The 23360-nt window shown below is 39.3% G+C and overlaps 1 protein-coding gene across 2 annotated transcripts; it reads left to right on the plus strand.

The window, feature by feature from the left end:
* The first annotated feature begins 1340 nt into the window (after positions 1-1340).
* LOC125495079 (protein NRT1/ PTR FAMILY 1.2) lies at positions 1341-23122 on the plus strand. Of its 2 annotated transcripts, none has more exons than XM_057392691.1 (4): positions 1341-1505; positions 1600-1808; positions 21259-21800; positions 22206-23122. In XM_057392691.1, the coding sequence occupies exons 1-4, from the start codon at positions 1442-1444 to the stop codon at positions 23077-23079; spliced, it is 1689 nt and encodes a 562-aa protein (XP_057248674.1). In that variant the 5' UTR covers positions 1341-1441; the 3' UTR covers positions 23080-23122. The 2 variants fall into 2 exon arrangements, with proteins under 2 accessions (XP_057248674.1, XP_048495727.1); XM_048639770.2 differs by having other exon boundaries at positions 1342-1505; positions 1591-1808.
* Positions 23123-23360: the final 238 nt, after the last annotated feature.

Consider the following 23360-nt stretch of genomic DNA (forward strand, 5'->3'; position numbering starts at 1 on the left):
TCTTTCCACGTGTCACCTATTTCCCACTTGCACGCCTAAAATTTTCATCTTGAAACTGCAAAGTCACATGTTTGATAATTATTGATATAACTCCTCCTACTTCACTAAACTATTATAGTCAACTTCAACCTATACAAATTAGTGATGGCCACTGGTGCGGGCTGGGTGGGCCGGACCGTGGGCCGTAGTGGGCTGGGCTGAGATTTCACGGCCCAGGACCGGATCGTGAAATTCATGGGTTGGGTGGGCTGGTCCGTGGGCTGAAAAGTCTTGGCCCACACCGGTCTGTTACCGGTTTTCACGGTTCGAGAAGCGGTTTTGCGGTTCGTGGGTCTAGTGGGCTGGACCGGGCTGGCGGCCGGCATGAGATTTTTTTTTTAAAATTATTTAATCATTGAAATTATTCATTATTGTTATATAAAATCTTTAAAATGAATAAAAATATATACAATTATTAAAATTAATGAATAATTTCATTATTTTAAAATTTGATTGAATTATAATATATGCAATTTGATTAAAATATATACAATTTGATTAAAATATACACAATTTGGCTCAATAATAACTTGGACTGGGTTGGGCTGGTTCATGGGTTGGGCTGGACCGGTTTCGTGGTCCGGGCTGGGCGGTTTTAGTAGCGGGCTTTAGTGGGCTGGGCTCAAGAAATCTAGCCCACGGCCCACCACCAATTTCACGGTTCGAGCTGGGCTGGACCGGGCTTTTTGCGAGCCCGGCCCACACGGCCCACGAGGTGGGCTGGGTTGGATGGACTGGATTGGCCCGCACTGTTGGTCATCTCTATACAAATATATTAAAAAACGTGCGAAAGAAAACATATGTAATACATATATTTCTCACTTTTAAAAAAATATATAAGTAAAAGGTATCGAACATGTAACCTTTGAAATGAAAAATAAGATTTTAACTATCAATACACTATGACTTTATTGTCTAGTGTTTCAAATAAAATATTATGAAGTCTTTTAATAATTATAATTAACTAAAAAGACTTAAACAAGTATATACATCTCGAACATTCTTATTACATAACTTTACATAACTTACAAGATAATATTGATGTAATATTCACTTACCATAATTCCTTTTAAGATATTGTTTTCAAAGTCAAACCTTTCAATTTTTTTACCTATCACGTCGTGACGTGAATTTATCAATTTTATTAATGGACAAAAAATACAAAAGTTGTAAAATAAATTATAAAATTTAATAATAATAACATACGGAGTATTTCTTATTATAACTAACCCGAGGCATCGCTAAAAAAAAAAAAAAAAGTTAGTGTTATGTTATAAGTATTTGGCATGAGATCTAGCAATTCAATCCATTATATCAAAATTAGTAAACTTGAAGAAACCAAATTGCGGAGAGAGAAAGTGAGAATACTCTCTTCGCTAAGACTAATTCTTCAGATTGCAACATGTTGAGGGAACCTCTTTTAGGCACCTCAAAGGGTGGCCTAAAGACACTCCCTTTCATTATAGGTAAGTGTCCTATTCCCATATCATTGATAGTTGATACCAATTCATGCATATTCTTCGTTTGATTAACATTTGATTGTAAATACAGCAAATGAAGCATTTGAGAAAGTAGCAAGCTATGGATTATTGCCAAACATGATAATGTATTTGATGGCAAGTTATGGGATGGAATTAGCAACTGGCTCCACTTTCATATATTATTGGTCTGCTGCCACTAATTTGGCACCTGTTATTGGTGCTTTTCTTGCTGATTCTTTTGTGGGGCGCTTTTGGATGATCGGTTTTGGCTCCATTTTTAGTCTCTTGGTATTCTTCCAACTTTTTTTTTTTTTTTTTGGCTTTTAAACAACCCAAAATCACATAAAATTGTCATCATATACTTATTTACTGTTGTTATTTGGAGTTATTAGAGCTTGATGTAAGCTTATTACACAGTTACTAATCAGTAATCACCATATCGTGTATTTGCTCGAATCCCCCATTTCCATCCTTACATTCTTGGTAAGGTCCTTCAGGTCCCTATCGGAGACCCCAAAAAAACATAATATGCAATTTTGTAAGGTAATAGGTAATTATATTTGTGAATTGATTGGGACCCAAAATAATACTACTACGCATTCGGGTTATTATGATAAAAGAAGAAAAAGTTGTTGGAATGGAGGTCTTTTTTCTTTTTCTTTTTTCTCGAGAAGAGAGGACTTACGGATGGCCATGTTCTTAGGCTCCGTTTGGTAGGGCGTAAAACATTTTCCCGGAAAACTGTTTTCCTCTATTTTCAGTTTTACATTGTTTGGTTGGCAAAAGAGTGTAAAACCATTTTCCCTTGGGGTAAAATTACTCTCCCAATGATGGAAAACCATTTTCCTTTCAAAATGAAGGGAAAACTATTTTCCTTATCTCTCTTGTACACTCCTCACTACCTCCTTACTTTCCCTTTCATTTTCCTTTCATTTCATCATTTTTCTTACATCGAACCAAACAACGGAAAACTAATTTTGGAAATGTGTTTTCCATTGTAAATTGTTTTCCATGAAAATCATTTTACTCTGAAAATGTTTTACGCCCTACCAAACGGAGCCTTAGTGCGGCTTTGCCAGTTTGGCTCGTGTTATTGTATTTGCTAGTTTTTTCAAAATTTGTTTACGTATTTTTATATTCTGAATTGCTCCAATAATTCCATCTGATTTTTATTAGTTTATTGAAGTACAAAATTTTAGGAAAAATAGCTATCTGCGTCATTAAATAGAAAAAATAAAGTATTGATGTATTGCATATTATTGAGTTGAGGTTAGTGTTGTGCGTAGACCTGGCAATCGGACCAATCAGATCGGATTCGGACCGGACCAATTCAGATCGGACCGTTTTCGGATCAAGTTACATTCGGACTGGGATCGGACCGGATCGAACCGTTTCGGATTGGGTCATCGTTCGTACTATTATTTCGGATCGGAATCGGACCGGACCAATTCAGATCGGACCATTTTCGGATCAAGTTACATTCGGACCGAGATCAGACCGGATCGGATCGTTTCGGATTGGGTCATCGTCCCGACTATTATTTCGGATCGGAATCGGACTATGGTGGAATGAATGGAATACTTATGCCAATGATATTTTTTTTTATATAAAAAAACGGGTAAGTTTCGGGTATTTCGGATCAAAGCCTAATCGAAACCAATCATTTCAGATCGGTTTACCTTCGAGTCGGATCAGTTTTAGATCGGATCGGATCGGTTTCGGATCTGGTAAGATTATATCGGATCATTCGGATTCGGATGAGTTTCGGATCAAGATTATTTCGGATCGGGATTCGGACTGGATCGGGACTGTTTCGGGTTCGGATCAAGGTTCGGATCGTCTCGTTCGGACCCAGATCGGACCACGGATCGGATATTTCAAACCGGATTTTCGATCAGGACCAAGTTTGCCAGGTTTAGTTGTGCGCCACTAATGCCTTGAAAAGTTCAAATTTAAAACTACGAACAAAAATTGTGATGTTTTTTTTTTTTTATTTATTTTTTGCCGACAAGAACAAACAGGACAAACTAGGAAACTAATTTACCTTGCCTAGCTGCTATGGCCAATCTGTGGGCCGGGGTAACATCCATTCTACCTACATTCCTTATCTCACAGTAACTAAACTTCCTACGGATGGCTTTAATATCGAATAAAAGGGTGGTTATTTCAAAAGCTTGATCCTGACCATCGCAAGCACGCACGACTTCCTTGGAGTCTGAATGGATTTGAAGATGTCTGATTCCTCTCGCATGAGCTTCATAGAGCCCTCTATGAATTGCAAAGGCCTCTGCTTGAAGAGCTGACGAAGCCATGATCGATGAATATCCTTCAAAAATTTTCACTTCACTGACATAGGCCGTCCAACCAATACCTGCCCTTGGGTGCTTATTCTTGTTTCTTTTCCAAGCTCCGTCCACTAGAATAACACAGATTCCTTGCTGGCTAGAGTTTTCTTGTGAGTCAGGAATACTCCGCTGGGCTTCATCTGAAGAGGGGATTTTGGTACGATAGGACTCCTTTATTCTATTGCTCTCGATACACTCTCTCATCAAATCGTCTTTCCTTTTTGAAATGATTGTCGGATCCTCATATAGGTCTCTAAAAACTATATCATTCCTGTAGATCCATATCGACCAGAGTGTGGCTACGAACTCGTTGGCTCTCTCTGACTTCACCCCCTCTTTCTTCCAGAAAAACTGGAGAAAATTTTTTGCCCATTCTCCGAAGGGTATGATTTGGCTTGAACTCGTCTGGATACCTAGATTAGAGCTCGACCAAATACGAGACGCAAGGTCACAATCCCGAAACAAATGATTTTCATCCTCCATATGCTGGTGGCAAATATAACATTCCTTCCGCAGCGGAAAATTCCTTCTGATCAGATTGGAGTTGGTGGCTAGGGCCTTATGTAGTAGTCTCCACATGAAGAATTTCCATTTGGGAAATAGGTCAGAAGCCCAGAGCTTACTCCAAAAGCGACTATCACCTTGAACCGCTCCTAAGGTGCCCTTATTCATCAGGAGATGGGCGTACACGTCATTCACTCTCAAAGTCCCCGACTTGGATCCTATCCATTTGAAATGATCCTGGAATTCCTCCTTAGGAATATAAGTGGATAGAATCCTGATAGAGGTATCAGACGAGAAGACTTTCCATATGAGAGCAGGATTCCAAGATTTTTGAGTTGTATTCATCAGGTCCTTTACTTTTCGAAGTCCAAGGGCTTCCAAATCGATACCCGGCTTCATTTTGATACTATCACCCTTCAACCACTTATCCTGGAGGATGCTTGTGTTCGAACCGTCTCCAATTACTTTACCGAATCCTTCCGAACAGTCTTGAATCGCTCTGCAGAGTCCCCGAAAACCCCAAGAAGTTTTGCCTAATTGTTTTTCTTCAAGACCAAATTGACCGGGGAGTTTCTGTATTTGGTGCAGTAGATCTGGGAAATCAAGGAATGGCTGGAATTATGAATCCTGACAGCTTGTTTTGCAAGGAGGGCTTTGTTGAAAAGGTTGACGTTTCTGATTGCTAACCCTCCTCCCCCTTTGGGAAGCTCCAGAATTGACTTACTTTTCCAGTAAATTGGCTTTGAGTCACGGGAGCCCGCCCACAAGAAACAGGCAAAAATTGAATTCAGCTTATCTGCCGTCGCCTTTGGAATGAGGAAAACGCTAAGGATATGCAAGCTAAGCATGGAAAGAACGCTATTTATGAGCATGACTCGTCCTGTTATTGAGAGAGAGAGATGATGCCAGCTCGAGAGACGTTGCTCTACCTTCTCTATCAGAGGAAGGAACTGTCTGGAATTCCTTCCATTGACCTCGATGTTACAGCCTAAATATTTCCCTATTGAATCTGCGGTAGGAGTGTTAACAATGCTTCTCATTTGCTGGCGACATTCCGAAGGTGTGTTTGGGCTGAACGTAATGAACGATTTGTGGTAATTGATGACTTCTCCCGAAAGCCTACTGAACTTTGCCAGAATATTTTTCACTCCTTCACAAGATTCAGGAGTGGCCTTGAAAAAAATTAAGGAGTCATCTGCAAAGAACAAGTGAGAAACAGCTGGACCTGTTCTATTGAGCTTAATACCTTGAAAATTTTTATCCTCAGCTCCTTTCACTAGCATTCTAGACAGAATATCCATAACAAGAATAAATAGGTATGAAGAGAGAGGATCTCCCTGTCTGAGTCCGCATGAGGGTTTGAATCTTTTCATTGGTTCTCCATTTATGAGTATTGAGTAGGAAACCGTTGTGACGCACTGCATGATCTAATGTCGACAAATGGCTGGAATCCTCATTTGTGAAAGTAACCATTCTAGGAAATCCCAATCAACCTTATCATAAGCTTTGAACATATCAAGTTTCAGCGCGGCAAAATGAAGCTTTCCTTTTGTTCGTTGCTTGATTCCTCCAACTAGCTCATGTGCTATTAGGTAATTATCCGACATGAGTCTCCCTGGAACAAACGCATTTTGATACGGGGAGACGATGCTCTGCAAAATTGGTTTGAGTCTATTCGAGATGATTTTGGAAATGATTTTATAGATCACATTGCAGAGACTTATGGGGCGAAATTGACTTGCTTCTTCAGGCCGATCCTTCTTGGGAATTAGACAGATATTTGTTTGATTCCACTCCTGCAGAATATATCCCGTAGAGAAGAAGTGGGAAACTGCTTGCCATAAATCTTCGCCCAACACTGGCCAATACTTTTGATAAATCAAAGCGGGAATTCCGTCCGGGCCGGGGGCTTTGAGACTTCCCATATGGAACACCACAAGCTTAACTTCTTCAATAGTAACTGGCTTAGCAAGATTGTGTTGCTGCTCATCAGAAATGTGTGGAATCAAATTTTGAATTGTATAAAGTTCTTCCCAATACCCTTCATCATGATGAGCCCCTTGATAGATATGAGTAAAATGCCTAATTAATTCCTCCTGAATAGCTACCTTACTTGAGATCCAATTACCATCTGTCGTTTTGAGCATTAGAATTTCATTTCGTCTTCTCCGTCGTTTTGCTTTCCTGAAGAACCATTTGGTATTCGTATCTTCCCAGGCTTTCCATTTGCTATTTGCTCTCTGCTGCTAATATTGTAGTTGAATTCTAATTTTTTTCATTGGCCTCTTTCCTACTCTCTTCGTCCAGTAACTCTCCTTTATCAAAAGGAAGATGGGCTTGAACTTCACCACACTTGTTAATGCATTCTTCCCAGCTAATGTTATGATTTTGCTTATAATCCTTGCACCATTTGAATAGAAGATACCGAATTTGATGACATTTCTTCGCAAGTCTGAACATCGGGGAACCATTGATCTGGAGATGCCACTGATCTGAGATGATATTAGCAATTTCCTTGAAATCCAAACACCAAGCTTCCATTTTTATGGGCGTTCTTTTTTTTTGATTTTGGCGGAGAAGTAAGTAATAAGATAGGACTATGATCTGAGACTAGAATAGGAAGATTTAACACCGTTGCTTCCGATTTCTTATGAATCCAATCTTCTGTAGCATACACTCTATCAAGTCTTTCATAGATCCTGTCTTTTCCCGATCTATTGTTGCACCATGTGAAGGGTTGTCCATGAAAATTTAGCTCTGTTAGACCCAAATTAATTCTCCATAAAGAAAATTGCTCTTTACCAGGTATATGATCAGAACCCCCCAATTTTTGACTGAGATATTCAACTTGATTGAAATCTCCCATGATCACACTATCTAAAGTATTATCATTAACACATTGCGATATACGTTCCCAAACTTCTTCCCGGGATTCAATATAAGGTGATCCATACAGCAAAATAAGGTTCCATTTATATATAATCTTATCAACTACATCGTTGAAAATACAAGCAAAATGATTAGCAGAAGTGGTTACAACTTCCATATTTACATCATTACACCAAAATACTGCCAGCCCACCTGCGTTATTTATTGGAACAACGGTGCCAACACTGGGGAACCCTAAATACATAGCTAGATTGTTAATAGATGCTTCATTAGACTTAGTTTTCGAAAGGAACAGGATTTGAGGAGAGAACTTGCAGATTATCCAACCTAGAAACGGAATTGTAGGGGAGTCCGCCGTCTTAAGGCCCCTACAATTCCAAGCCATAATTCTCATGGGGCTTCCGGAGACTGTTTGGGCCCAGTCTCCAAGCCATCATCGCCAAAAAACACTCTGTATTTAAATTTCTTAAACTTATGAAAAATTTCCTGCCTTTTGTCCGCAATCCATTTATGAAGATCCAGAGTAACTTCATTTATGAACTCCTCAAGCAAAGGCTCAAATTCCTCAAATTTTCTTTTTTTCTCACAAACCAGCGCCTGAACCACCACTTTCTTGGGCCGCGGAGGGCGACCCGCTGCACGATGTGGGGGTCCATCCTGTGCCTGAAGATATTCTATGTCATTTTCAGAAAAATTAGGAGACTTTATCTTGAGGACTTTACCTGCCATAGGGCTTGCTTTCGAACTGGGCTGGGCTTCATCATTCTTTGCCTTGCTTCTTCTTGAACCACCTGCTGCCTTAATTTGGGCTTTCTTTATCTCAAACTTTTCAGGGACTTCAAGTTCCTCGTTCAAATTTTCAGTGGGCTTGGCCCCTTCAAACTCCTGGGTAAGCTCACGGATGGAATTAACTGGAATATCCACTAGATTATTTTTTGGATTCACTGCATTCTCTATCACTGCATTCAGTTCGTCAAACTTCCGTTTGCCCAGAAGTTTTTCCCCTTCAGCGTTTGCATCCATTATCGGACCCTGATTGCTCTGCCAAACCAAAAAGATGCGAAGATCTGCAAATTCCGATGCCGGTAATCCTGCCACTGCGGAGTGAAACGAGCTTGACGACCCCGACTATAAAGAAGAATGAGAATCGGGTATTTGTAGAGGAGTTTGAGGAGAATGGTTAGAGCTCTAGTCTTGGATAAAATTTTGAAGTTCTCCCCAATCTATCGGATCACTTATAGTGAAAGGTTCAAACAGTGGGTCCCTTCCAAATAGGGCATCTTCAGAGTTAAAAAAGGACGAAAAACTGTTGGAGGTTAAAGGATTTTCCGAAGTGTTTATATTATTGGTGTTGACGTGGTTGAAAAGAGCATCTTGTTGAAACTGTTCCTGGATATCTTCAAAGGGTACAGGTATATTTATTTGAGGGGTATTATTTGGTGATAAAGGAAAGAGAGGGGTTTGATTAATTGAGTTGGATGAGTGAGGGGATGAGGTAGTTGAAGCCATTGGGCCAGGTGTTGTTTCACGTGAATTGGAAAGGGATGGAAGTGTTTTAAATGAGGAGAGAGGTGAGATGTTTCTGTTTATGGAGTTGGGGTTTAAGGGGAGAAAAGATCCAATTTGGTGAGGTTTTAATAAGCTTTTCGGGTCAGGTTGATTAATGTGGGAGTGGAGTGAAATAAATTCATGAGAGAGAGATTGGCTGCGATTGAAGCCAAGTTGGCTTTTCCCATCCGTCGGCTCCGGAACAGAGGAAGCAGTACCCTGCAAATTCATTAATGCATCCGAAATAAACCCGCGAGAATTCTTACGTGATTTTTTGAAGGTTGGTTTTTTTATTGAAATGACAGATTTACCCCCCGCCTTTAGAAATTTCTTGTGAGTTGCTTGAGAATCGCAAGGTTCCTTCTCCAGCCCAGCCCATGCACTGGGCCCTCCCACCTCATAGTGGTTGTATCTAGGCCCGAATGATGAAGGATTAGCTGATGTGCCAGCTGTCGCATTACCAGTGCTACCTCGATCATTGGCTCGTGGTTCTTAATCCGGGGATGCATTTTGCATCTCCTCATCATTTGAGTCATCTGGATCATCACCATCACTATCTCTGTCGGAGCTGCTACTTGAATCACTAAAAGAAGGAGGACGCTGAGGTTCATCTAATTTTACCAATGTTGTCATGAATTCAGGAGATTGAGGAAGTCCTATTATTTTGTTCGAATACAATGATGCATTTAGACTTCCAAACGTTACGGGGGTTTCTGGGATGCATGCATTGGAGATAGCTTTCTCAATTGATATTTTAGCTTTGTCCCAAGGGCGAGAGCATGAAGAGCTTTTGTGCCCAATTTTACCACATCTCTTACAAAAAACATATACTCCTTCATACCTGAGATCGATCCATATTACTCTCCCCTCTTGCATTTCAAGGAACATCCCTGGAACTAATGGTGATTTGACCTTGAACCAGACTAAGGCTCTAAACTGCTTTTTTAGCCCAGGTTGGCCCGAAGCCTCGTCGAAATATAGAACTTTCCCTACTCGAGAAAAAATTAGATTTGCTAAAGATTTTGAGCTGATAACGAGCGGAATTCCCTCAATTTTAATCCATAATGCAGATTCCGAAAAATTAAAGGATTTGAAGGAATCTAGGGGTTTCTAGGCTTTAATGACAAGGAGAGCTCCTCTGAAATTCATTGTGTCATATAAACCTAGAATATCTGACCTATCTTGGGACTCATGGCATTGGAAGAAATATAGACTTCCCTCCTTTTTAACCGTTATACGCCCCCTTGTGAACCATGAATCCACCCATTCTTGATGCACGAGCCTCACGGGAAAATCCCTTTGATCAAGGAATTTGCCCACTAACATTAAGGAGACATCAAAGGACTGATTACTAAAATGTTCAATAGGAGTTTTGAGGACAGGGCCCTGTTTTCTATGCCAAACTACGAAATTAGAGGTTGATTGAGACTGTTCCATTGGAACTTATACAAGCATCTAGAGTTTTAGCATGAATTTTGATTCAGAGGAGAGTGAAGAGTGGCTACTCTTTTTCGTATTTTAAGGAAATCCTTTCGGTTTTGGTTATCATATGAGATCTAGAGTGAAAAATTGAAAGTTTTAGCTAGGAAAAGGAAAGGGAACAATAAACTTCTAGAGAGAGAAGGTGGACTTGTTAGAGAGAGAACCTCTCAAAATTTGTGATGTTGATGGTGGGAACAATTGTGGTGGTGTATGGTGGCCCCACCAAAAGACTTATTATCATGTTTGTCCTTGTGCTGGTGAGTGGTGGTAGAAAACAAAGAACAAGAGGGAGTTAATGTGGAGGTGGTGTTCGATTTTGCATGGAGTTCATCCCCTCCAATGACTCCGCCCCCCACCCCACCTCCAAGGATGCATGTAGTGGCAACATGTTATGAACCAATTCGGTTCTCCAAACCTGTCAGGCTACAACGTACTACCGGAACTCAACTCGGGTTACGTGGATTACCTTCTCCCAGACTCATTAACGGAGCCGGCGGAATACCACACAGATTTATCTCTCCAAGAGGTGAAGGCACTGATCCTCAACCCGAGGGCAAATCCGGAGGAGAGCAAGCATCTTATGATGTATGCAAATTCAGAATTTTAACCGGCCCATCTCCCTCAACTTCAAGATGTCGCTTACCTTCTCCAGTTAATGAGAATTTTCCTAGATTGGTTCCTCTTGAAAGAGGCAGGAGTCTAGTCAGACGAAAGAAATTTGATGCAGAACTTGGGCCCATGGATCGACCTGGCCCCACTATTTCCCCTCATAAGAACATTGGCTTTGGTGAAAAATACTCAAGTCATTCTCCAAGCACTCAACAATACGGATGCAGTGATGTGCGCTCGTCTAGCTCGCCCGCGGAAACAACTAGGTCTATCGGTTCTTTGGGAAGAGGGAAACGGGACAAGAAAACCTCGACAATCCGAGGTGGCACTATGGCCACACAACAGAATGTGGACAAACCCGAAAACCGGAACCGAATTCGATCCGTGGAAGGTGGGGAACGAGGGGATACTAGCAATGCTGCTAGCCAAACCATGCATTCCTAAAGGGATGAACGTGCTCTTTTAGAACGTGAGAGTGATTGGGAGAGTCTCATTTAAACCCAATTTTAGGCCTTTGGTCCAACAACATAATCCGACTTTCGTGATTTTGGTGGAAACATGGGTGGGGTGTGCGAAAACGAGTGAGATTATCCGGGGGCTTGGCTTTGATGCATGACACTTTGTGGAACAACTTGGATTTGTGGGAGGAATCCTTCTCCTATGGAAATCCAACTTACTTGACTTCCAAGTAATTGAAGAAGGAGAGGAAGGAGTGTATGGAATGCTTGAGTTACTTTAGAACCATTCATCATATCTTAAATTTACGCTAGTACTAAGTTATGGAAAAGAAAGAAACTTTGGCATGAATGAAGAAATTTTGCTTTACATGCATGTTGACAAACCGTGGCTTCTCGTAGGGGGTTTTAATGAGATTACGAACCAAAATGAAAAATTAGGTGGACATTCTATTTGTAGGTCTAGAGTCGATTCATATGCTAATACCATGACTGCATGTAATTAGTTGATATTCGTTTCAATGGTCCCAAGTTTACATGGTTTAATAAAAGAAAGAGAAATCCTATTTTTGAAAGACTTGATAGAGGTTGGGCAAACCCGAATTGGTTTAATATGTTTCCCAACGCGAACCTTTGGCACCTCCCGAGAATAACCTTTGACCATTGTCCCCTTATTATTAAACTTGATAATACTTCTATGAAAAATGGTCTTAAACCTTTTCATTTTGAACCAATGTGGCTCACTCATGGAAATTTCCTTGAAATTCCTAAAAATTCGAACATTCAGGCTAGTCTTGGTTCCTTGAGGCTTACTTTGATTAAGTGGAATGAAAATGTGTTTATGAATGTGTATCAACATAAAAGGAAAGTCTTAGCTCGTCTTAGTGGGGTTCAGATGTACCTCCAGAGTAACCCTCATTCGGGCTTTCAGTAAAATCTTGAAACTGAGCTTCAAAATGAATTATTTAAAATCTTTATCCACGAAGAATGGCTTTAGGTGTGAAAAGTAGGATGGAGCATTTGAGTGAAGGGGAGAGAAACAAGAGATTTTTCCATAGGAGTGTTGTCATTAAAAGAAATGTGTCGTGTATCTTATGCCTCAGGGATGACGTTGGTAACCAGGTGGAAAACCCGAAGGGGGTTAGAGATCGAATTCTGAATTACCAGAAGTTGTACACTACTGAGCAGAACTATTGTTTTAAGGAAAACATGGGGGGAGTGTCATAGATGGTTTTACCCCTTCATATGAGGAGATCAAGCAGGCTTTATTTAGCAAGAAGCCGTTGAAGGCTCCTGGGCCAGATGGGTTTCGCCCCTTATTTTTCCAAAAAATATGAGGGATTGTTGGGGAGGACGGTGTAAAGATGTCCAGTTGTGGTTCAAGAACCAATGCGTCCCAGAGTCCTTGTGTAATGCTTTAATATGTCTTATCCCCAAACAACCTTGGCCAGAGACCGTTAATAAATCCAGTGGTGGTTCAAGAATCAATGCGTCCCGGAGTCCTTGTGTAATGCTTTAATATGTCTTATCCCTAAACAACCTTCGCCAAAGACCGTTAAGCAGTTCAGACCCATTAGTTTGTGGAATACTTTGTACAAAATAGTCACTGAGATCATGGTTAATCGCCGGAAACTCCTTATCCCTACCTGGCTTGATTTCTAAAAATCAAAATAGTTTCATTAAAGGGAGAGGTCTAGCTGTTAATTTGGTTGTTGCGTCAGAAGTCCTCCACTCTATGAATTTGAAGTAGGGAAAATGGGGTTCATTCACTTTAAAGATCAACCTGGAAAAAGCCTACGATAGGATTGAGTCAAGTTTTGTCATAAAGTGTTTAATTTACCATGACCTAGATAACCCCTCGATAAATCTGATCATGGACTGTGTGTCTAAGACCTCGTCGGCTATTCTTATTGATGGAACTAAAACGGACACGATCTTGCACTCTAGGGGCCTCCGCTAGGGAAATCCTATGTCCCCCTATTTGTTTACTATATGCCTAGAGGCTCTATCCCAGTTAATTCATAAAGAGAGGGAGGGAAGAATCTGGTCCCTGTTTCGGGTAGGAAAGAGTAAGGTTCCAATATCCCATCTTATATTTGCAGATGATATTATTCTCTTAGCTCTTTGAATTTCGCGGGAATTTTCTCTCGACTTTTCCCCTCGGCGTAGGATAAGGCGACCCATTCTTATCCTACATTGTAGCCATGGCAGGAAAATCCAAGCATAATTCACAGAGGTGATCATGGGCCGGGCCTAAATTCGGGCCGAATTTTTGTGCCCAAATCCTGCTATTTCGGGCATAAATTAGCGGGCTTTGCGGGCTAAAACGGGTCGGGACAAAAAATAGACTAAAAAGTCGTTTTTATCTTACCCAAAGCTCGCCCAAAACCAAAGAAAATTCGGGCTGGGCCGGGCCCGACCGCGGGCCCAAAAAATCTGTCCAAAACTCGGTCCAAAAACGGGTCGGGCCGGGCCAAAATGATCACCTCTAATTATTCACAGAAATCTAAGAGCAAAGACAGTATTAAAGAAAGGAAGAATGGTCCGACGAGTTCATTGGAAGGTCAAAAGCATAAATCAGTAGCGGAACTTCATGGAGTGAAAGATTCAAATCCCTGATTTTGGTGATCTAATTTCACCTCGAAGTTCATTGATGGAGTTACAGAATCAGTCAAGGAATCAGGCTCAATTGTTAGAATGGCTTACAATAATGAAGAAAACTTAGAGTAGATTGGACGCCATTAATGGAGGTAATCAATCTTGACAATTGATCTCTGAATTTGAAAATGTAATTGATAAATCACCTGCAATAGCAATGCCAGTAGATCCTTCTCCAATTAAAATTGAGATTGAAGATGTTCAAGAGGAGATTGATTATTAGCAATCCTCTATAATTTGCTATGTTATGGGGGCTAATCCACCATTTCCTCTTATGGATGGATTTTTGCGATGAATTTGGGCAAAAAAAGGAATTGAGAAAATAGTGGTTGTGAATAAAGGCGTATTCATTGTTAGGTTGCATAATGTTGAACAAAGAGATGATGTTGTAGGAGAAGGATTTCATTTCTTTGATAAGAAACCACTAATTGTGAAGAAGTGGCACTCTGAGATGGATGTTCAGAAGGAGGATGTTAAGACAGTGCCAGTATGGGTGCAATTACCTGCGTTGGATCTGAAATACTGGGTGGAGAAATGTTTATATAAGCTGGTGGCAGGGATTGGGAAGCCTATTAAGCTAGATCAAGCTACTACTAATAAAGATAGATTGATGTATGCAAGAATCTTGATTGAAGTAAGCATAGATCAAGACTTTCCTAGTCTTATTGTGTTTGAAAATGAAAAGAATATCCAAATGGAACAAAAGATTCACTATGAATGGAAACCTATGAAGTGTACTAAATGTCATGGGTTTGGCCATACACTAAATGAATGTAGGAAGGATGAGAAACAGAACAAGGTGTTAAAACCAATGTGGGTTCCTAAGAAGAAGGCAGTACAAGTAGATAAAGATGGATATCAAGTGGTTAAAGGACCAAGGCAACCTGATACATCTGAGCCAGGTCCAGTAGCCACAGAGAATACTTTTGTTGTATTGGCAGATGATGTGATAGAAATGGGAGATGGAGGAGTGCAAGGGTCAGTCGGGGATGCTTGTAATGGTGATCATGGTGAGGAGGGGGAGCCTCCTACCATGAATGGATAATGTACTATGTTGGAATATGAGAGGACTAAACAACAAGAAGAACCAGATAGAGGTGAGGAATTTTCTAATTTCTCATTAAATAAGGTTGTTTAGTCTTATGGAGACTAAGATAAAACCTCACTCCCTTGGTGAGTTTTATCTTACTGTGCCCAGGGTGGTGTATTACCACCCATAACAATTATGTCTTAAAATGGGAGAATAATTCTTGGGTGGTACCCTACATCTGCTTATGTTAATGTCTTAAAATGTACAAGTCAAATGATCCATACTGAGGTTGAGATCATTAATGGAGGCAGGAATTTCCTTTGCACATTTGTCTATGGCCTTAATGATAGGCAAGGTAGACAAGAGCTATGGCAGGATATAAGGAGTGTGGCTAGTGATACTAAGCCTTCGATTATTCAAGTGACTTTAATGCACTGATGAATATGAAGGATAGAATAGGGCAGATTGTAAGAACAAGGGAAATTGTAGATATGAAAACATGTATGGATGGCTGCCACATGAGGGAGCTGAAAGCTTATGGGCAGTACTATACATGGAACAACAAGCAGGAAGGATCAGGTAAGATGTTCTGTAAATTGGATAGGGTACTTAGGAATGAAGTTTGGTTTGATGAATGGCCACTCACTGAAGTTACTATACTAGCTGAGGGGGAATTCGATCACTACCCACTGCTACTGAAATCATTTACAGATCACCCAAAGAAGAAACCATTTAGGTTTTTCAATATGTGGTGCAAGGCTGAGAACTTCCACAGCATTGTAAGAAGGATATGGGAGAGAAGAGTTGATGGTACTAGCATGTTCCAAATAGTGTCAGGAGACCTTGGATATTAAGGAATCTGCACTAGTAGAATAAATGCTTATTGCTGCAGTCAAAAAGTGGTCTATTGCGGCGGTTTTGGCCGCGCAGCAATTAAGGGGGCAACAATAGGTAATTAATATATTGCTGCGGTTTAAAACCGCAGCAATATTTGAACATATTGCTGCAGTTTCTAAGAAAAAACTGCAGCAATATACTCTATTTTACTAATATAGAATAAACATATTGCTACAGTTTTGACTAGGAACCGCAACAATATGTCAAGGTGTAGGTCAATTTTTTTTTTTTTTTTGCATTTTACCATTAAATTCGCTAGATGAACAAAATTCAAAAAAATAACAAAAATTCATACAAACTTAACATTGATTCTAACACAAACAAAAAAATGAAGTGACTAACTTATATTACATCAGAAAAAAACAGATCTGAAATAATTACAAAAAACAAAAAAAACAGATATAAAATAATAAAAAAACGAAAAAAACAACAAATATGTAACAACAGACCTGAAATAATTACAAAAAGGAAAAATTGTTAGAAACTACCTATTAAAAACACTTTTTTAAAAAAAACTACCTTATATCATGTTTATTTTACAAAACTACCTTATAAGTGGAAAAACTTTAAAAAGCACTACCAAATTCATAATTTTCTAACTATGGTTAACTACTCCCTCCAATTATCCCTCTAATATAAGATTATGAAAATACCCCATAAATTCAGTACGTTACAATTACGATATCATCACTTTCTTGATCACTTGATGCTCTATCTCTCAAATATACATGTGGCAAGCACAAGCACACCTTCTCTCCCCCAAAAGTCAATCCCAAAAACAAACCAGTAGTAAAAGTGTCTAGTAGAGCAAGCTTTGCATCATCATCAAACCATATTCTTCATCATCATAAACGACATCAATTCATGACCCAAAACCCAATTTCTATCTGCTTTTGTTACTCATAATGAAGAATTAATTGGTGAAGCAAAAGGTTGGGAGAAGAAATTACACAAACGATTTAAGGGGTATTCAATAGTTTAACGCTCCTGTGAGGGAAATTAGCAAAGAGGGGTTGGGGTAGTTTAGTAATCTTATATTACAGTGATAATTGGAGGAAATAGTTAACCATGGTTAGTAAATTCTGAATTTGGTAGTGCTTTTTAAAGTTTTTCCACTTATAAGGTAGTTTTGTAAAATAAACATGATATAAGGTAGTTTTTTTAAAAAAAGTGTCTTTATTAGGTAGTTTCTAACAATTTTTCCTTACAAAAATGAAAAAAAAAACAGATAAAAAAAAAACGAAAAAACAACAAAATATGTAACAATTGGAAAACGAAAAAAAAAATCTGAAAAACAACAAAATGAAAAAAAGAACGAGAAAAGATAAAAAAAAAATAATTGAAAAGAGTCCGAGTCTTCAATCTTCAAGTCGAGTCTTCGATCTTCGACAAGGAACTCAAAACACCGACGAAGAACAGCCGACGAAGACGAAAAAACGAGACGACGAAGAAGACAGTCGATGAAGAACTCGAGTTTCATATCTGTTTTCAGATCGAGTCTTCAGATTTGTCGAAGAAAACAACCGACGAAGAACTCGAGACGCTGCGGTTAAGACCGGCGATTGAAGAGATGTGACACGATTTCGGTGATGAAGACCGGCGAGAGAGATGAGTGAGTGATGAGTGGCCGGTGGGCCGAGGATGAAGAACAATCGATGATGAAGACGATGAGATCTGATAGTGGGAATCACGACGGAGAGACAACCATGGCGGTAGACGTGCGACATTAAACTAGACAACCACCGCGTTCGGATTTTACTGGGCGACGGAAGAGGAGATGCGAGAGAGTGAGGAGAGAGAAAAAGGAGAGCATGATTTTTTTTACTGATCTGTGAGGAGGAAATGAGAGGGAGAGAAAGGAGAGAGAGGTGAGAGGGTGAGGACAGAGGTTTAAAAAAACGGCTGGAGGAATTGTTAAAAGAAAGGAGGAATAAAACCCTAATTGGGATGAGCATTTTATTTTAAAATATCATATTGCTGCGGATTTAGTAGGAACCGCAGCAATATGTTCAAAAATTAATAAAAAACTAATATTTTAATATATTGCTGCGGTTTTTACTGAAAACCGTAGCAATATATTTGGTCAAAAAGTCAACTTGATTTTGAAAATTTTCCTGTTGACATAATATTGCTGCGATTTTTGGCCGAAACCGCAGCAATATCTTTATTTCATATTTTACATTTTTTTACGTGATATATTGCTGCGTATGGGTAAAACCGCAGCAATACTACCGCAACAAATATCAATTATTCTACTAGTGCTGAGAATCTAGGAATGTACCTAGGGCTTCCTATCTCCCATAAAAGACCCTCTCGTGCTCAGGTCCAGTTTGTGATTGACAAAGTGAGAGCTAAATTGGCAAATTGGAAATTCCATTATTTATCTAAAGCTGGTAGGTTATGCCTCATTTCTTCTACCCTTTCAACTATCCCTGCCTACTATTATATGCAAGCGGTTATGCTTCCCACTTCCACCTTGAGGGATTTAGATCGGGTTTGTAATAACTTCCTATGGAAGGAGGAAGAGGGAAACGCTAAGCTCCACCTTAGGGTAAAGAAATAACGTTTATGCCTAAGAATTATGGTGGATTGGGGATTAGGTGCCAAAAGTTTATGAATCTGGCTAAACTAGGATGGAAGCTCGCTCAAGACCAATCAAACCTATCCCAAGAGTAAATTCGATAAAAATATTTTTATAGGAACGAGTGACTAAGTTTCATAATGGCTCGGTTATGTGGAAAATTGGGGGGGGGATTTGCTCCAACAAAATATGGAGTGGTCTTTGGGAAATGGATTGAACTTAAATTTTGGGAGAATAACTGGCTCCACATTATCTGAGACTTTTTCCATGGACCCTTGAGTTTTGGGGAGGAAAATCTTAAGCTTGCGGACCTTAGGGTGGATGGGGTATGGAATCGCCAAAATATTACCGTTACACTCCCTACACATGTCATTGATAGGATCATGTGCAACCCCCCCCCCCCAAGCTTCTTCAAATAAAGACCTCCTTTTTCCTAAGTTTATAACACCGCAAGGGTCCTCTCTTAACCTTGCTTATCACGCCCAATTAAGGGAGAATACTCGCAACTCTAACCTTGACTAGATATGGGAAGCTCATATGGAGCCCAAAAAAAAATTATTTTTGTGGCTTGTTTGGAGAGATCGTCTTCCTCATGTAAACATGTTTACCTAAAGAAAAATTCTCCCCACAAACCTCGTGTGTCCTAGGTGTAAAACTATTGGTGAGAACAGTGCTCACATCTTTGTTGAATGCTCATAGCCAGTTCAAGTGTGGATTTAAGTGGGTGTCCTAATTAGGGCTGTTCAAAAATACTCGATCCGAAAATTTGCCTATCCGATCTGAAGTTTCGGATATCTGATCCAATTTTAAGATTTCGGATATTTTAGATCGATATCCGAAAAAATTCGGGTTTTCGGATCGGATACGGATCAAAAATTTTCAAAAATGTTAACTGCCCGATCCGAAAAGTTCGAAATTTTCGGATATCTGTATTTTCGGATCCGATATCCGGTATTGAACAGCCCTAGTCCTATGGACATGCATACCTTTTTACATCAATGGCTTCAAACTAATCTCACGTGAAATCTTGAATTTTGCCAGTTGCAACGGAAGGAGGTGTTTCCTTACATATGCTATCAATTGTGGAAAGATAGAAATAAGTGTGTCTTTAGGAATGCGACACCGGTGTCTCCCCAAATAATTCTCTTCAAGGCCACAAAGGATGCCTTTGACTACATGAAAGTCCAACCCAATAGGAGTAACAACATGCCTTTTTGTATTAACAACTCTAGGGTTCCCGTGGCTCAATCAATGTTTGTTATTAATGTGGATGCATCTGTTTATAAATTTGACCGAGTGTGTGGGGTTGGAGGGAATTGTGCGCAACAGTAAAGGGGATTGGGTGTTGGGGTTTTGTAAAACGAGTTATGCTAATGGTTCTATGGCAAGTGAACTCCAACCCATCCATGAGGGGTTGAAGTTTGTGCAAGATCAAAATCTTGTGATTGCAAAAAGGCTATGCAGGCTATTACGCAAGAGGAGAATGTTGACAAGTATTGTAATCTGATCATTATGTGCAGGGAATTGCTCCGAATCATAAAGTCAAGCTACAATTCTATGATAGACTATGTAATTTATAATCAAGTGGCAGATGTGCTAACTAAAAATTGTTGAACTTCGGATATGGCTTGTAATGTACCTAGGGTCTTCCCCAACCCCACTAGCTACTGTATTACTCAATATATTGAGGATTCTAACAAACTTTTTTAAGTTATTAAGATGCTTTGTTAAATAAAAAAAATTGTGGAGGTGGTGTTGGTGACAAGGGATGTACATTGGCAGTAGGTGACAGCGGCAATGTGGTGTTGATGGTGGGGTTGGATGAGAGAGAGTAGAGGAGGAGAGAGAGTAGACGAGGAGAGGTGACAAGAGCATATTCAAAATATATATGAACGGTTTTAGTAATTACGGAAGGCATTTAGCTTTAACTTAAAATTTGTGGAAAATGTGTGAGAAAAAAATCGGGATAGATAAATTACAAATTAGCCACTCGCTTCATCCAACATAACCCAATTTTAGATTTGGACAACTTTTTTCTAGTTAAATCATGCTATGAGACATGTCAATGTGAAGATTGGAGAACACATTCTATTTCTAGAAATAAAAAATTAAATGGATCGGGTTAACAATAATTTATTGTACTCTCGAGTAACCATGTGATATATTCAGTTTTTATTTGATATATTCACTTTCGTTTGATATAGTCAGCTTTTGTATGACTGTCAATTTTCTGATATAGTCAGTTTTCGTATGATACAGTCGGTATAGTCAATTTTGTGTGATGAAGTCAGTTAGGGTGAACAATAAATTATTGTAGACCCGGTTCACCTAAGAGAAATTAATTGTTATTTCTAATCATGGCCTAAACTAACCCAATCATTTCTAATCGGGTACGAGTACGTGACCTAGTGGAAGTACCCGTGCGACAGTGCGAAATAGATTTTGACACCCTCGACCTCGAGTATATTTCAAAACCCAATCATGCAATGAATCTAACTCTAAATTGACCCTAATACTCATTCAATACTTAATTAGAAATAACTCAAAATTCTAAATCTTTGCTACTGTAGTTCTTAATTTAACATGCGATGAGTATTAAGTTCTCCCTGTCTTACACTTGTGCACGGGGTCCTGTAGACTTCTGAGGGGTTGTAGTGTAGCTAGCCTCAGTGCAATGCTTCATGTGCGCTGCGTAGACTACCCTAAAACTAAGGATAATGGTTATTGGGTAATTTTGCAGGGTACAATTCTCCTTTGGTTAACAGCTATTATCCCTGGTGCAAGGTCATGTAATGACTCTGGTTCCGAATGTGTGTCCCCAAACTTCTTCCAACTTACACCTCTAGCATTATCATTTGGCATAATGTCGATTGGAGCTGGCGGCATCAGATCATCTTCTTTAGCATTCGGAACTGATCAGTTGCTTAAGAGAGACAACTTTGGCAATGCAGGCATTCTAGAGAGGTTCTTCAACTGGTACTATTTTGCTGCCTCTGCTTCAGTTGTTGCGGCACTGACTTTTGTGGTGTATATTCAAGACAAATTTGGGTGGAAAGTTGGGTTCGGAATTCCAGTTGTGCTTATGTTATTGTCTGCTATATCTTTCTTCTTGGCTTCTCCATTGTACATCAAGTTCAAGGCCGAGGCAGGGTCACCTATCGCGTTCGCTCAAGTGTTAATGGCTTCATGGAAGAAGAGACATTTGAAATTATCCGGAAGGGAAGATGAATTGTACCTTAGGAGAAAAGACTCAACGTTGATCAAGCCAAGTCATAAACTAAGGTATTAATCCTTCCAAACCTGAACACAGAAGTACTATGTTTGAAAGGGAGAATACTATGTTTTTAGCCTCATTTTGTTCAACTTACAAAAATTGATTCCAACACCAATTCGTTATAGATCATTAATTATCAGTCTTATTTGAAAAAATACATCATTTATCGAATAAAGTAAAATTAAGTTAAAGTGAATAAAATTGGTTGACACTCGTCTGTGAAATTTGTTGTAGTTACTAATTATATTCATATATATTCCTACCTCATAGAAGTACTATTGAGGGTAACATGATCTTCTTCCTTCATTCCTTTGAAAGTTTATCTATGATACATACAAAATTACAATTATATGGACAAAAAGAAGTAGGTTTGAAACCTATTCATAGTAGTGATTTTCACTGTGATTTTGTAGTTTCTTAAACAAGGCTTGCACTATAGTTGGAAATGCTGAGGAACAACTAACACCAGATGGAAAAGCCATAAATCTATGGAACCTTTGTACCATAGAAGAAGTAGAAGAACTCAAAGCTCTACTAAAGGTGATACCAATATGGTCAACAGGTGTTATAATGTCAGTAACTTCAACACATACTCCTTTTAAAGTTCTACTAACCAAAACCATGGATCGCCATATCACCTCAAACTTTGAAATTCCAGCCGGCTCTTTCTCTTCATTTTCCGTCATCTCATTAGTATTATGGATCGCCATCTACGATCTTATTGTCATACCATTAGCAACAAAAATGATAGGAAAACGCGCTCATCTGAGTGCTAGAACACGGATGGGAATCGGTCTCTTACTCTCATTTGTGTCAATGGTTCCAATGGCTATAATTGAGCGTGTTCGACGTGAGACAGCTATCAAGGAAGGATTCTCAGATAACCCAAACGGGGTAACACACATGTCGGCTTTATGGTTATTGCCACATCTCTGGTTTTCCGGCATGGCTGAGGCTTTCTTTATTGTTGGGCAGAGTGAGTTTTTCTGCTCGGAATTTCCGAAAAGCATGTTGAGTGTAGCAACAAATCTTAACGGCGTGGGTATGTCTTTGGCGAGTGTGTTTGCAAGTATACTCTTGAATGGCATCAATTATATTACAAGCAAAGATGGACAAGAGAGTTGGGTATCAAGCAATATAAATAAGGCTCATTTTGATTATTATTATTGGGTTATAACTGCTTTGAGTCTGCTTAATTTCTTCTATTACCTTATTTGTAACAAAGCTTATGGTACCTCTTCGGACGAGCAAGAAAACAAGTTCAATGAGGACACTGTAGATGAATGAAAGTATCTCTTGTTTTTCCCTCCCGTTGGTTAAGGAACCGATATGAAGGTAATCTTAGAGTAATACTTCCTTCGTTTCGTTCTAAATGCAACAAAGTAATATTTTATAGCTCATAAATAATATACCTTTGTTGCATTGAAAACAAAACAGAAGAAGTAATTAGCTCTAGTAAAAGTATTCTCATAACTAATGACCATATATGATTCATGATGCACGACTTTGCATAGGTGCAACCTTTTGTATCTTCATGACTAGATAGAGTAATAAGTGATTTTACAGTT

Source organism: Beta vulgaris, chromosome 2 (assembly GCF_026745355.1).
Source record: "Beta vulgaris subsp. vulgaris cultivar EL10 chromosome 2, EL10.2, whole genome shotgun sequence".
In the NCBI taxonomy this organism is placed as follows: Eukaryota; Viridiplantae; Streptophyta; class Magnoliopsida; order Caryophyllales; family Amaranthaceae; genus Beta; species Beta vulgaris.